Below are 16,101 nucleotides of genomic sequence, written 5' to 3' on the forward strand. Positions count from 1 at the left end.
TCTATAAAACAAAATGTGACATAGCACAGGATTTCATTCATTCAAAATATCAAGAGTGCTGCGAGAAATACACTCTGATTATCACACTGAATCACAGTCGATCTGTCAAGGGAAAAAGGATGTAAACCTTTGGTATTGGTTCCAGAGATAAGGTTACATATCAATTTCTCCTTGTAACAGCAAGTTTGTCTTTGCTAGATGTACAGTACATTTCCCCTGTGTAGCAGAACACTGGTAGGGAGCATACATGCATGCACGCACGCACGCATGCAATACACTACCGTTGGCCAAAGATAAACTTCCACCATCAAGACAGGGAGCATAGGTCACATCATTATCAGTAATTCTTGTGAAAGGTGAGTTAATCAATAACCTGAAGCTCTAAAAAGAGCTTGGTGCTTGTTTGTACAGATGGATGGCTGTTTCCCCATTTCATGCACCCACTGGGATCTATGCTGTTAAAGAGCACAGCCGGCTGTTTGCAGCCTCAACTTCATATTCTCACACTGAGAATAACTAGGGACATCTGAGGGCAAATCAGATGTCCAAATGCAAGGTACAAGAATGCAAACATCCAGCGCATTTTAACCTCTTCAAATTGAGTGCTACTGGACAGGATTTTGATCAAATTGAACTTAGTGTTCTTGACATTAAATACAATAATCTGTGTAACTGCCAGCATAAAGTCATTAGTTTGTGATACTAAATGGATTTTATTTTTAAGTGAATTAACTCTGATCCTGAATTTGAGGACATGGAGAATCTGTTTACTCAAAATACAACATGTCTTGTGGCTTTCTGTGCATTCTACTTCTTTGAGGTTAGAACAAAATGACATTCCATATTGCATTTTATGTTGTATATTGCTGAATGACTGTGCAAACTATTTGCTCTAGAGAGAAGGTCTTGCTCTTTGATGCAAAGGAGCTGATGTGGAATTCTGACGTTTAAACTGATGTTTAATATAGCTGAAAATAAGTCTTCTATTACAGTCAGCCCTAGCTGCTGGATATATCTCCCTGTGATGTCATGTCATCTATATTTGGCAAGCTAGTAAGACAGATGCACCACCATACAAAAACAGTGACTCAAAAATGCAAAGAACATTCTTAATACTGTCCAGGATGTGTATGTAGTTGAGTTGGCATTACTTTATAACTAAAGCCATGCAAAAATCCAGATCTTGGGGTTTCACAACAAATGAGAGCCTTTTGTTAGAAAGTTCTGCCTGCTTTGATCTATATATTTTACTGCAGTTGCATAATGCTGCCTCAGACAAACTGTGGGACTGCTTTATCACAGTGAACACTTCAAAACAGCTCCGACTGAGTTACATGTGCGGGATTGTTTGTGTGTTGAGAATATTTCCAGCTTTTCCCTCATCCTATGCTGTCAGTCAGCTCTCAGGTATCTGGAAGTAAACCTGCCTCTCACAGTGTGTGTCTATCATAAATGGATTAAAACAAGAACTGAGCGAAATCATGAGGGGACTCAGCTCTTGTCTGAGTATCAATTAGAAGGTCTTCTACTTAGCATATAACAATTGGATACTGCAACTGAAGAACAAGTTAACACCAGAGGCTGCTAAAGGCTATAACTCCTGCTGCTATGAAGCTCATGTTAAATTGCATGTATTGTACACTGTACGGCCCTGTGTACTTTTGGTCTGGGGCTAATTCCATTTAAGGGATATGTTAATGCCTCAACATGATATTTTAGGCAATAACGCCCTTTAACTTTGTGACAGCAGTTTGGACTAGAGGACCCTTTCCTGCTTCAACATGATTGCCCTGTGTACAAAGCAGCTCTATAAGAAATGGTCTTTCCAGTTTGGTGTGGACAACTGCATAGATCCCTGGCCTCAACCACACCCAACACCACTGGGATGAATTTGAACACCAACTGAGAGCCAGACCTAGTCCCACAACATAACTGTTGGATCTCACTAATGCTCTTGTGGCTGAATGGGAGCAAAACTGGCAGCCAGGTTCCAAATTTTGCAGAGAGCTTTCCCAGAGGAATGGAGACTGTTATGGAGCAGATTCAAGGAATAGTATGACATTTTGGAATATAGGCTTTGCTTTATTTTTGACAGTTAGATGAGATGTTATCATGAATTAGTTTGTTATTTAGTTTGTGCACAAAAAACAAAGTGTAAAAACAACAATTCCACATGTATGAGGGGTTATCCCCAGATTCCACCAGGTGCATCTCCGTGATGTTGTGTCTGTGATGTGATTTTGTTCCATCCTTCACATGGCTGCAAACACCACCGGGCACATTTCAGAAGCGGAGCATTTTGCCTGCCTGTTAAGGGACAGAAGATGTCTGGTTCGTTAGCCTTCTTCCAGCCTCTTGACACCATCCCTTTACGAGCTGAATTGCCTCCTGTATGATGGACTTGCAAGGCAATGACATCGAAGACAAGTATGCTCAGAACACAAGATAACCTTGGGCCAGGGCCTGGACATTAGGCCCACGGTCATCTTGTGGTAGCAGTCCCCAGACTTCTCTTGGGGCCCGCTACCAACTGGATCCAAAGGCAAGTCAGTATGCGGAGATTACTGCAGTGCCCACCATGTTCCAACAAGACGGCGAGTTAGCTATTGTGCAGCATCTGCTCTGACTGCATCTACACTTGTCAAAGCTTCAGTCCTCATGTGCTATCCTCAAGTTCGCTTAGAAGGAAGTCAAACATTTGGACTGTCTTGGCTTACGACTGACTTGTGGTTGTATCAAAAGATGGTCCAAGGTCATTGTCAATTCTCCAGTCCTAACAAGGATGGTAATGACAAAGCCGACCACCTTGCCTAGCTATGTGTGGAAGAGGGCATGTCCTGGGAGCTTCAGGATGACTGTTTCCTGATATCCAAGCTTGCTCTTTGAATGTCATTACCCATCAACAGGTGAGAGAAAAACCAAGAAGAATACTCCAACTTGTACAAAGACCTTGCACATGGGTTGCAAACCCAGTGATGCAGATTTGACCACCATGCAGAAGCGAGATCTAGCTATTGAAGACATCCAGCCGCTGGTGTTGAACCCTATGCTGCAAGGGCCTTCACAAAACCCACCTGTCAGAGCTAGAAAAGCTGCAAGCTTTCTGCCATGACCAGTTACACTTCGAGCTGGAAAAGGGTTTGTTGGTCTCTGCTTACAACCGCCAGGGACCAGCTTGTTGGGTCGTCCCAACTGATCATGTGGTGGTGATGCTAGCCCATGCTCACACCTCTCCTGTCAGAGACATAATAACAGGATGTTGCAGATCAGTGTGTATTTGAACGCTACAGGCCAGACTGTTTGTTCCACCATGTTTTGTCACCAATCCAAGACCATCCCACTGAGAGAAGGATAACTTTTAAGTCCCACTCAGTTTCAATTAAGGCAACTTTCGCTGTTTCCTCCACCTGCTGTCAAACTCGCTTACTAATCAATACCTGTCACTCAACTTGGAAAAACTCTGTTGGATATACCAGACGGACAAACCCATACATTAATCTCTCCCTATGGTGATCTCAAGTAAGAGGCTTTTGTCTGGGCAGAGACAGGTTAATAACAGTATGTTAATGTAAAGTCTATTTTGCAAGCTTTACTGTATTGTTGTGAAGTTAATGAACCACTAAGTCCTGTGTTGCAGTTTGAAATACATCATTCTGCTTTCTGCTTGCTTCTGTGTAACACATGATATGAATTGTGTTGTCTCACATCATTGGGCTTTGCTTGTGTTAGTTTCTGACACTGCACAAAAAATTAAGTTGTAAAGTTATGTTACAATAAGTTGCATTTTATCAGTTAAAAAACTAGTGCCTGGTTGCAAAGCTGAGTTCCCATGGCCGCTTCCTGAGTGATAAAAGGGACAGTTATTGTGTCCTTATGCAGCAGTTAAAGTCTTCTTTGCCTCACTTTGAGTGAAGACTTCTCTTTCTCTTCCCTTTACTAACCTACGCACGCACACACCTACGGATTATACACACATCCACACACACTGAAATGCACAGATAGTGTAGCAGCCTAACTGAGCTTTGCTCCACGGCATCTTGTTGTCAGAGACATGTAAATCAAGTTCTCCATGTCACTTCTCATTCTCTGTTTAACTTCTGTGGTTCCGCATGGTCATGGTCATGACCGCCATCTTGCCTTCCCCGTCTCTCTTCCCTCTCCTCCTCTTAAACACACACACACACACACACACACACACACACACACACACACACAAACAACAATTGAAATGAAGTCGTAAGTTACCGAATGTGGACAGTAGCAAGAAAGAGGGCGAACATCAGAGAAGCATCAGGGGAAACAGCATAAGGCTGGAATATTTTCACATCTAACTCAGGAATTAATTTCACCTGACATTGCGACAGAAGAATTTTCTGACTCCTGTCTGTCATGCATTGCTTTCAGTACAGTCATCACAGATATGATGTTTTTTTTGTTTTTTTGTTTTTTTTAAACACAATGGAATATTCATTTTCACAATCAAATGTCAAATCATTGTTTTACAATTCAAATATAAATTTGAATTTAGAATAGTCAATGACAGCCTTAGTATTAAGCAAATAAGCATATTTCCTAAAATGTCAAACTTATCTTTTAACGCCCATGGTTTTTATAGTGACAGGTTCAGCTATCAAACATGGCAGTAATGTCCACATACTTTGTTCAGGTGTCCACATACTTCATTGTTTTAATAATTCTCAATTTTAATTTTCAGTTTTCAGTATCTTAAATGTATTGTGGGCTGTTAATAATAAAAATTGAAATTACCTGGAGGTTTAAACAAGTAAGATGAAATATGATATACCGACTGTAACATTGTTTCATGACATTTATAAGGCCACCCAAACATTGGATAGCCTTGTCTACCTAGCGTGCATCCTTCTGACAGGATGAAGACAGTAAAACCCACTGTGTTAAATCTCTAAAAGTACCAAGATGTATCTGCAGCTTGTTGGTTCATTGTGTAGTTTCTGAACATACAAACTAATTTGTTCATCAAGATTTGTTCTGTTCTCATTGCCACTGGTGTGTTCCTATAGCAGTGAACACAACTAAAAACCACCTCTATCTCATCTAGATTGCTCTATACTTAATGGGAAAGGTACCTAAAGCAGCAGGGTGGGGGGTAGGAAAGCTGGCTAATCTGTGTAACTCACAGTGCTAAGCTTCTGAGGGGGGCTAGGGTAGGCTAGCAGGGTAAGAAGTGGCAAGGCTTGGCTCAGACTGTCTGAGAAGGATTGTAATAGGTGTGTTTCTATGTGAAAGCCCTCAAATAACCCTTCACCTACATGCCATTGAGCTCCAGATGTATTTTAAACTTTATAAATATGAAAAATACAGACTGCATTTCCAGCGAAGGACTACACCTATTAGGATTTAGCTTATGTAAGCCTGTGACGTACTTTTTAGAGCATGACAACACAAATCTTCCACGCACTGTGGACATTGACTCAAGCTTTTGAAAAGCAGCAGTATTCCTTTTCATGGATAGAGGCAGAAAGTACAGTCGCTATTTTTATCACGTTCCTAACCCACACACTCAGCCTCTTTTCCAAATCACAGTTCTTGTGACTTGCGGAGAAGCTGTAAGGTCCGCCATGTGTTTTCTGGCTTTGATTTTAAGGACTAAGGCTCCTGAGGGTCTGAAAATTCTGCTGCCTTCAGGGTGGTTGGCAGGATGATGGCCTGATTCAGAGGGCAGAATAATGATTCTGCAGGGCTATGACGTTATGACGAGCATGAGCACAATAACATCTTGTTCCAGTCTTTATGAGATAACAAACACTAATTCACAAAAGACAGTCTGTTTAGGCTTGGCAAGCCACAGCACCTTTTTGCTGCTAAAGATAGTACTCCTTTAAAAAGCTGATGCCACTTGGCAGGTACGTCACATCTTCCAGAGGCCATGTCTGTCTTCTAAGGAAAATCCATTGCAGATAATGCATACAGCCAGGCTAAGTATAAGGGAGACCTGAAAACATCCATTAATGCTCAAAATAAATCTCAACAGTCTGATAAACAGGATTTGTTTCCAAGTTTAGATCACAGTGGCACAATTAGTCGTCTTGTTTTTCCCACGCTCTGCAGAATGCTGTGGTGGGCTGTCAGTCATAAACAGCACTCACTCTGTGGTCAAGCCGCTAGTTCTCAAAAACTCTTGAAGGCTCAGTGAACAGTATAACTAATTGTGAAACACAACAATTTCCATTTCTCAATCTATGCTTGGCTGCCAGACAGTTTTGTCATCTCCATCTAATCACCATTGAATAGCTTATGGAACCCATATACAACTACTAGCCACAGCTAATGCTAGTGTAACAGATATTGCAATTCCCTGACTGATATGACTGTGTTTTCAGTCTCATTTGTTGCCTGATTACATTTTGTGGAAGGTTAGACCACGGACTGAAAATCAAGCTTTATAGCTTGTTTATGATTTAGGAAATAAAACTGAAGTGGAACAAGCTGTAAACATAACATCTCACCTATTATCTTCTTATTATATTGTTTTGGCAAAAGTGTTATCAAACAGTTGCCTATTTACAAATCCAGCAGGCAAGGAGGTGAGCATACAGTATATGGCTTTATTTATAAGTAGATGTGGAGAGGAAGTCAGTGAAATTGTGAGAAGATAGTGAGGATGAAGATGAGGGAAAGAGAGCCAAATTCAGAGTCTGAGCCAGGAGTTGTGGGATTGTGATGTAAATGGCTTCACAGAAACAGACTTCAGCTCAGTTCAGGCTAGCGAGTGACGTAAAAGTCGCATGAATTCTGACTAGACTGTTCAGACTGAGGTCACATTGAAAAAAAAATCTAAACAAAATCAGACATTTATCTGATTTAGAACCACATAGGAAAGTGGGCCACACCAGAATCAAAGAGATTACATTCCATGTGATTTGTGCTGTTCACATAGTCCAGAGAAAAAACAAAAACAAAACAAATGGATGTGGGGCACCTGTCCCTGCACTGAATGTAGCTGTGTCTATCTGTTTGGTGCTGGGAATTTAGGAGAACAGTGAGTCCATCAGAGTATTTCACTGAAAACAGCTGCCTACTGCTGAAAACAAGGTTGATGAGAGCTGTGAGATGGAACCAAACAGTCATGTTGCAGGCTGTAAAACTAAAACACTGTGCTTATGAGACACTACAGAGCTGATGGAACTCCCAAATTGAGTGATAATTCTCTGTGGGTTTATACTGTAACTGCAAGGAACTCCTTTCATTTAACACATAATCACTTTAATCAATATCAATATAAAAAAATGTGATTATTGCATCTTTAACCTCTCATATAATATAGTTAGCTAGTGAACAAGTTAATATTGTCTGAATACAAATTCAGACCAATTCATTATTGCTGAGACAAACACTTTCCAGCCAAATACAGCACAGAAATTAACCAGGTCTGTTCAGTTACAGCATGTTGACACAACAAAAATACACTTCCAACATAAGGGTGTGTTATTTCAACCCTACACAAAGCATGGAAAGCAGCCTGACCTGTCACAGAGGTGGTTCACTGCACCGAAGGAGTCGCAGGCGCAGGGCAGGCAGCCACTAGTGCCGTTGGTGAAGTATCTCTCATCGCAGTCCTCACACTGCAGCCCAACGTAGCCCAACAGACACAAACACTGACCGGTGCTCTGATCACACTCGTCCGGATCCAAAATCCCCTCACCACCACTGCTGCAGTTACAAGGGCCCTCTGGGTAGATGAATGGAGACGTTACAGTGAAAAGGACAGACAAGAAATGGGAAATATTGCATGAGGTGTACTAGCATTGGCTTAAGTCTGAATGATTACATTTTATTTTCATTTATATGGTTTATATTGTATAAAAATAATTACAACATGGACGATTTCACCAACTGACCAATTATTAATTGAGCTAGAAAAAAAAAAATCAGGACTGAAACAATTGGTCCATTAATTCACAGACAGAAATTTGATTGACAACAATTGTGATTATTGCTTAATCACTTGTAATTTATAAATAAGAAAATGCTGTCAGCTTTCCTGATTTGCTGCTTTTCTCTGTTTAATATCACTGTAAATCAAACACATTTGGGTTATGATGTCTGATCTCATGATGTCACCTGGAACAGGACCTTTCAATGACACTTATGCATTGATGTTTTCCAGCCTGCCATAAAAGAAACCAAAGCACTGGTCTTTGACATGAGCAAGCCTGTTATTTCCTGACAGATGAAAACACTCACTACAGTCTATTGACATATATTTCATGTATATCCATTCTGGTAGTACGACTCAGGAAGCATGCTGTTGGTATACAGGAAGCATGGCATTGACTGACAGTTTCAGCTATCTGACAATCTCAGATACTTCAACTATCTCGGTGTTACAGTTCAAAGTAACTACTGCTATGAAAAAAAATAAAAAAATCCCCAAAATTTGGATCATGCAACAAGGCAGGCCAGCTTGGTTCCTTTGCAGGGATTTAGCCATTTTAATGCCAGGATTTGCCTATGCACGTGAAAATGTTCAACCATAACAACTTCTCCATATTATTTTGCAAGGGCACCATCGCTGCATCCAGGCCAGAGTGTTCTTTCACCTATTTCAGAATGATAATGGGTTGAGCCAGACCTTTCTTGAATGCTGACACAGCGCTAAAACAAAGTGTGGAGATAGGTCTGGCTATGTGAAACTACTATTCTGGTAGCATGGTTTCAGAATTCAGAGCAACCATTAGTGTTTGGTCGATTTGGATGTCCATCAGAGGACCTTTCCTAGTGGGAAGTCCTTGACCACATTAAACAATAGGGTGACCAGCCTCAGTGCCACTACTGGTCAGACCATAACACCTCACTTCATGGATATCAAAACAGACATGTAAAAATTAGTTTGCAGAATATGCTACATTTTCCTTAATCAAAACCATCTAATAGGTGGAGTTAAGACAGTTCAATACTCTTTTCCACTAACATCCAACTTGACATTCATACAGTTCGAATGTGTGGTAACATTAGCACCAATGTCTCAGAATTATTTCACTTAAATTGAAGCCTGTATGCATAAAAGAACATGTGACATATTTAAGACAGCATTTCCTGTTTTGATGAAATCTTGTGGCTGACTAAGGCAGACTTGCTCAGGTTAGAGTTTACCTTTGCTGCTTGGATTTGACAGTAGAAACTACATTTACATGCACATTAATATTCCACTATTGTTACAAATAGGACAATATTTCAATTTGAGACAGATCAAGTAGACAGCGTATTCAGTTTGAATATTCCAAATCAGGTCTTATTCCAAATGTAGCATTTTCTGATTAAGACCTGTGGGATATGCCAATATAATTTGGGTTTCAGGAGCATTCTTTGGACATGTACCGTACACAGCACATTCAGAATATATGTCTCAATTGATGCTTTCGCTGCAGTTTACGACACATGGCCTCTTGCATGTTTACAGTCAGCTCTGTGTGTAACCTGTTGTTTAGCCAACAGTTTGCAAGGCTGGAGTAGACATGCATGCACAAAAGAAAAAAAAAACATATTGCTGGTCTGAAGGAGAAACACATCTACTTTTAACATTATGAAGGACTTGGATATCAACAGGTTTTTAGATATGCACAGTCTTAATCTCATCCTTGCAAATGGCAAGGACGAAACACTACATTGAATGCATGTGACCCCGATCCCTCAGGTGGCACTGCATTAAAAACCAATATGACTGTATAAAGGATATTAGTACAGGGACTCTGGAACACTTTGGAAAACCATTACTGGTAAACAGAGTTGATTGCTCCATCTACAAATGCAAAGCGAAAAGCATGTATCAACAACACGCACACACGCTGCAGACTTCTCTGGGGCTGAGCTCATCTGAGATAGACTGACACAAAGTGGAAAAGTGTGCTTTCAGTGTTTTTGGAGATCATGGACTTCGTGTCCTCTGGCCTAAGGAGGATCATCATGGGACCATCCAGACTATTACCAGTGTTAAGTTCAACAGTCAGCATCTGTGACAGTATAGGGGTGTCGTGGGTGTCCATGGCAACTTTCACATCTGTGAAGGCACCATTAATGCTGAAAGGTACATACAGGTTTTGGAGCAGCATAAGCTGCTATTGAGATGATTGCTGCTTATTCGAGCAAGACGATGCCAAGCTGCATTCTGCATGTGTTACAACAGCACAGATTCGTCGTAAAAGCGTGCAGGTTCTAGACTGGCCTGCAGTCCAGATCAGTCTCCCATTGAACATGTGTGGTGCACTCTAAAGAGTAAAATGCGACAAAGGAGACCCTGGAAGATTGAGCAATGACAGCAATATATCAAGTAAGAATGGGAATGAATTTCACTTCCAAAACATCAGCAGTGTCCTCAGTTCTCAAATATTAACTGAGCTTGGAACACATGGCAGGCATCCGATGCAGAGTGAGTGGATATTTACCAAAAACAATGAATTTACTTTAAACCTGAAATATTGTGTCTTTGTATTGAATTCAATTAAATATAGCTCAGTAAATCAATGCATTCTGTTTTTATTTACATTTTACACAGCGTCCCAACTTTTTTGGAATTGTAGTCACACAAACTGTAGAACTGCTCCCATGAGCACATGAGCACTGCTTACAGTCACTGTGCTCAACATTTATTCATTGCCCACACTTGAGCTGTGGATTACATCCTTTTTTGGGCCTGAGTCAATGGAAATTTCATTTAGATGATGAGCTAGTGTGACCATTCCTACAAACAGTAACACTAGTGCAACTAACCTTCCATTATTTACTTAAAGCTGCTGAGACAATGCACAGTCTTCTTCCTGTGTCATCAGCTCCTGGGAGCTTAGATGTGCTAAAAGAGTATGGAGAGTTGTTAATTCACTTTCCCCATCCATATTTCTCTCATTAATAAAGTAATTCAGACAGGCAGCCCTTTCTCTATTCTCTACTATACATAAGCAAATTGAATGTGGTTTTCAATAAGCATGATTAATGCTTTTTGAAAGACCACATTGGCATCAGATCCATTTATACTACTTGATGTAATTTTGAGTGTAATTAATTCACCTCATGAAATTTTATGCCAGTCAACAACAAAGATACCTGGAAAACTTGGTTAACTGAGTCCTGCTGTGTTACCAATGAATGATTTTGCTTGTTCAAGCCTTGAGAGACCAGAGGATATAATAACAGACATGTGCATGACCCTGTAGAGTAGTGGCAATCTATTATTCATCTGATCTCAGGTTAGGCTAGGTGTGGCAAGTGATGACTGAACGCCTGACTATATGTCTCCAGTTGGTGCTCGGCAGTCACACATAGAAAGCAGACAGATAAGAGATGCGAAGGCAAAACATTTGGTATGTGCACAGATTGCACGTAATGCCTCTGATAGATTAAGTAAGTAATGTATTCCTGTCCTGGCATCCCACTCAGATTATGCTCCTCTTTCTCTGTTGCTTGGACTTTTATGTAACTAAGAAAGGCCTATGGTTATGCAAGCCAGTGGAGTACACTGTCAGACCCTTTGTTACCGTGACGCCTACTGAAGAACTGTTGGCCCCAATCATGCCTGAGATCCAGTGAATGCATATCACCTCACACACACACACTGCAGTTCAGTCTTAAAACCAGGCTTTCTCTGGGTGGGACAGGGCTGATCTGTGAAGCCACACAACAGGTTTGATGTAGATTAGACTGGGCCTGTGTGTAGTGGAGAGAGAAGTAGGGAAGCGGAGGCAGAGTTCACCTCTCTTCTATCTATCTGACTGCTGTAAAGTGGTGTGACAACATGGCTGGTATTCAGGCATGGGCAGCAGCAGGCTGTTCAGAACAAGTCATGTCTCAAAACTCCTCCCTTGCCTAATTCTCCACTTGCCTGTCTGCACAGCTAAACAGAAAACTACTGCACAGAAACAACTGCTGCACTTTCAATTTTAGTTCGCACGTCAAACATGGTTGACTGAAAATGGGAAGAGATGTTTCAGCTAAAGAAAGTAGACGGGAATGCCTGAACTATGTGAAAACACACACGATATCTGCCTGCAAGGCACCTGCCCTGACAGGGACTGCACAGTATATCAGTAGCTGGGCGAGGTGTTCACTCAGGTGATATCTTTGTTGGAGTGATATTATCGTGTGAGTGACCTTTACACTAGAACAATGACAAGTGTTGAGGTTGCTGAACATACTTTCAATATGGCAAGGTGACGGTTTTATGCATGATCTCACCAAAGACAGAAGGTTTCATTTTGACTTTTGGGTTCAAATGAATGGCAATAAACAACACTGGCACATCTACACGTTCCCTAAGGGAACTGCCTAAATGCCAATTCAATTCATCTGCATTACTGAGAAAAAAATGCACACACTAACGTGCACAAACATATTTTTAAGTATGTTGATTGATCATTTGGCTGCAACTAGCAGTTTCATTATTGATGACCCTGTCCTTGCCTTTTTGATTTCTGTACCTATTTTCTTGTTTGGTCTATAAAATGTCAGAAAATGTGAGCCCCATCTCCTAGAAATCCTGTTTATATAGAACTTATTAGCAACAGCAAATACATTTTGAAGGAAACATAATGCCAACAAAATCACGTTTTGTAGAAACACAATGAGGAATTGTTGTTAATTTATGTACTTGGCAAGTTGCAAAAATGTTGATACTGAATGCATGTTTACTGACAACAGATTTCATTTGTTTTCTGCCAAAATAGGCAATCATGCAATGAACTATCTACTCGTAGTGACAACAGTACTTTTCAGCTTTTTTATGGTAATGACGAGGCACTGACAGCACTTGGTTAATGTTCGGGACAGATCATGGTCTATTTTAATGCAGAAAAAGTAAGCAGCAATTGTGATCTTTCCCTAACCTGAACCAAAGTGTTTTTGTCACCTAAACCTGACCACAGTCTGGACTCAAACCCTGGATTCTGATGTGACTGACCTCTGTGCCATCACCTCGACCACATCCATGTGACTCCAGTGCCGTACAGTGTCGACTCAGCAGCGATTACGTTTGCCAACAAATGTAATTATGGATGCAAATTAGTTGTATATAAACAGAATTTATAGGAGATAGGGTTGAAAATACCTAAAACCAAATGGCTTCATATTCCTGGTTTTAACAGACAGTACAAAACCCAAACATATTTAGTTCACATATACATATACGACAAACAAAGGCAGCAAATCTTCACAATGAACAGCTAGAAACATTGAAGGTCTGCCGTTATTGCATAAATCTTCTTGCAATCACTGAGATATTAATGCTGCTTAAGTAAGGTAGAGTCTGGAGAACAAAGGGTCAATCTATAAAGCATGTCTGGACTGGACTAATGATGTGAGGGGCCAATATCATTGAGAATATGCAATAAAACAGAGTCTAGATTTTCTGCTCTGGCTTGGGGGTAACATGAAGTCACAACTAGAATATGATATTTTCTGGGAAGAAAAATAATTTGTGTAAGTTGTGATAGACAATAAGGGAAAGTAAGGATTTTGCAAATAACATATGAAGCCATTTTTATTTTGTATTCTTTGTATTCTCAAACTGGATCGTCAATTCGGCTTCTAACGCATACTTTGGGAAGAGCTAATAAGCTTCATCTATGAATAACGAGGCAGAACAACCTCTTACAGTATTTGCTGTAAACCCACACCTCTGGCATCAGCACACTTGCCCAGCCATTAAAGAACCATTTCGTGCAGGATCCCTCGTCTGTGCTGCTGTGTTGGCTGGAGAACAACACATCCACATGGAGACTGGGATATGTGAGGTGTGAAAGGAGGGGCTCCTCTGTCATTGCTCATTCATGACTTGGCCTGCCTGGCCATTTTGGTTGGACGGCCCTGTTCTGTATAAGCCATGCAACCAACAATAGAGGGGATGAAGCAGCTATCTGAGCAGCTTCTTCTAATTTCCTGTCAATATCAGACATGTCTGGCCTAACACAAAGGGATCACAAGTCTGTATGGATGCTACACTGATGGATTGGATAAATTGACTGAAAAACAACAGGATCAACCTTACACCCCTCCACCCCCCATAGCCCCCCTTTTCTAGCCCACTGTAATATGTGGCACACTGATTCTATAATAAAAGGCCTCTGGAATATAATATAGACTACACAGCAAAATAGCTAAATCCACATTGAATAGATTGTGCATGAACGGTGTTTTTATGATAATACATTTTGGTGGTTTTCCGATCGTTTGAAGGGTTATACCATGCAATCTGAGGGGTCTGCCCATTGTTGCAATCTGGTTTATTCGGTCGCTCTCTGCGTCAAAACCACAGTGCGACCACCCTGCTCCCTCTAGCAGCCTGCATTAGACATGAGTGTCCTCCTCCGACTGCTTTTCTCAACATGAATGTATTGAAAAAAAAAAAAAAATACGTAGTCCATCATTTCTCACTTAATTGTCTCTTTTTTGTGATCGTAAAGCAGCATCTACAAAAGGCAAAAAATCGGATTTTTTTTCTTTTTCTTTCTTTTTTTTTTTTTTTTTTCTTTTGCATTGTTTCTGGGAGCTCTTTCATTCAAAGGTACTCACCTTGATTATTCTCAGCTGAGGTAATAGTTGTGCCAATATAATCTGCAGCCCAGGCATCGTTTGCTGAGCGCTGGGAAACCATAGACACCATGGTCTGCAGCATTTTCTCTGGAGCAAAAAGTGATGTTTGTGCATCAGCAGATCTTTTGCGTATGCCGGTTAATCTGGAAGTCGGCGCTGATATTTGCTCTTTTGTGTCTGAAATTATTCCAGTATCAGGGGCGGTAGTAGTACTACTAGTGGTGGCGGTGGTCGGGTCTGTTGTTGGAGGCTGGAAGGTGGTTGCAGTTTTAGAGATAGGGCTAGTAGTGGTCGGGCCGGCAGAAACAATGCCAGGCGACGGTGTTAGTCCGGTTAGAGGCCCGAGAGCGAACCTGCTCTCGGGTAAAGTACGAGGCATGTCGGTGTGGAAGGTCTCCCAGGTGTCGGAGGCTGAGCCGGGCTTTCTGGAGATAGGCGACGCATCGTAGGGGCTGATGCGAGGTGCAGCTTCAGAAAATCCAATATATACATACAAAATAACTAGCAGAACCGGAGATATGTACATCATTAAGGACGTTAACCTCATATTCAGTTTCAGCTCTCCATGTAAGCCCCAGTAATGGTCTCTCTCAGACCTTTCCCTGAATGGACGCGTACTCCACCATTGATGTCCCCCGGTGGCGTACGCTGCTGTTTGTTGCCTTATGAACCACAGTCAACACTTCACCTGCTCTGCAACCTACCATGAGCCACCCGCGATTGACGTACTTACGAGCCAATGGCAAAAGCGGTTTTGGGCACTCCTTCATTTGCTGCTTGGATAGACGTTGTGACGCCCTATCGAGACACGACAGTTTTCATTTTTATACAGTATATTGCAAATGATCAAACGGCCTCGATGAAAATTAAAACACAACCCAATTCATTCACAAACTGAACAATATAGGGAAGCCTATTTTATAAAGGAAGGGTACCTGTAGAGCAGAATTTGACAGTGTGATGCTGTTAGAATTATATACCTAAGGTATGCTCCGCTATCTGTTGTGAAGATGCCCAATTGTGGCGTGTCGAGGTAATGATGTTTTTAGTAAATTTATTATTGGCTACCTCTGTTTAAGTTTGCAACACTCAAACAATACTGGTTTCACATCAGAATCTGTATGAAACTGTACCTGAGTCATATATTTTTATGAAAATAAAAAACTTCATTGATGGCTCAGTTAAATAAGGCAATCCAAATCCCACATTTTTTCAGTGACACAGAACATTTGTGATGACAATATCAGGTACAGTTTTCATTTGACTTTGTTTACCTTAGCTAATGCGACTGGACACTTAAAACATCGTCTCTTTGGGCTAAAATATATTTGAGCACCAACATTGCATACGTGCACTTCTAGTTTAAACCTTTTTTATTTTGAATGTTGCCACCGGAAGTAATACCATGTTTTTGCCTTGACGCTTTGTTGTGTCTATTCCCGAGTGATTATATACGGTGGCCGACAGAGGCAAACGCGCAGCAACGGCCCTCACATCAGGAGAGAAGTGCTGCAGGATCAGAAACGGTGCCAGTCCCGAGCACAT

At 41.1% G+C, this 16,101-nt stretch overlaps 1 protein-coding gene across 1 annotated transcript in view; it reads right to left on the bottom strand.

Annotated features, from left to right (window-relative positions):
* The window catches only part of LOC143320381 (multiple epidermal growth factor-like domains protein 9), a 40,429-nt gene extending 25,178 nt beyond the window's left edge, over nucleotides 1-15,251 (bottom strand). The window contains exons 1-2 of the mRNA XM_076729943.1: nucleotides 14,536-15,251; nucleotides 7,504-7,708 (exon numbers count right to left, since the gene is read on the bottom strand). Of these exons, the coding sequence (XP_076586058.1) occupies nucleotides 7,504-7,708; nucleotides 14,536-15,103 (773 nt within the window). The 5' untranslated portion in view covers nucleotides 15,104-15,251. The remainder of the gene's footprint in view (nucleotides 1-7,503; nucleotides 7,709-14,535) is intronic.
* Between the last annotated feature and the right edge of the window lie 850 nt (nucleotides 15,252-16,101).

This window comes from Chaetodon auriga, chromosome 5, assembly GCF_051107435.1.
Source record: "Chaetodon auriga isolate fChaAug3 chromosome 5, fChaAug3.hap1, whole genome shotgun sequence".
In the NCBI taxonomy this organism is placed as follows: Eukaryota; Metazoa; Chordata; class Actinopteri; order Chaetodontiformes; family Chaetodontidae; genus Chaetodon; species Chaetodon auriga.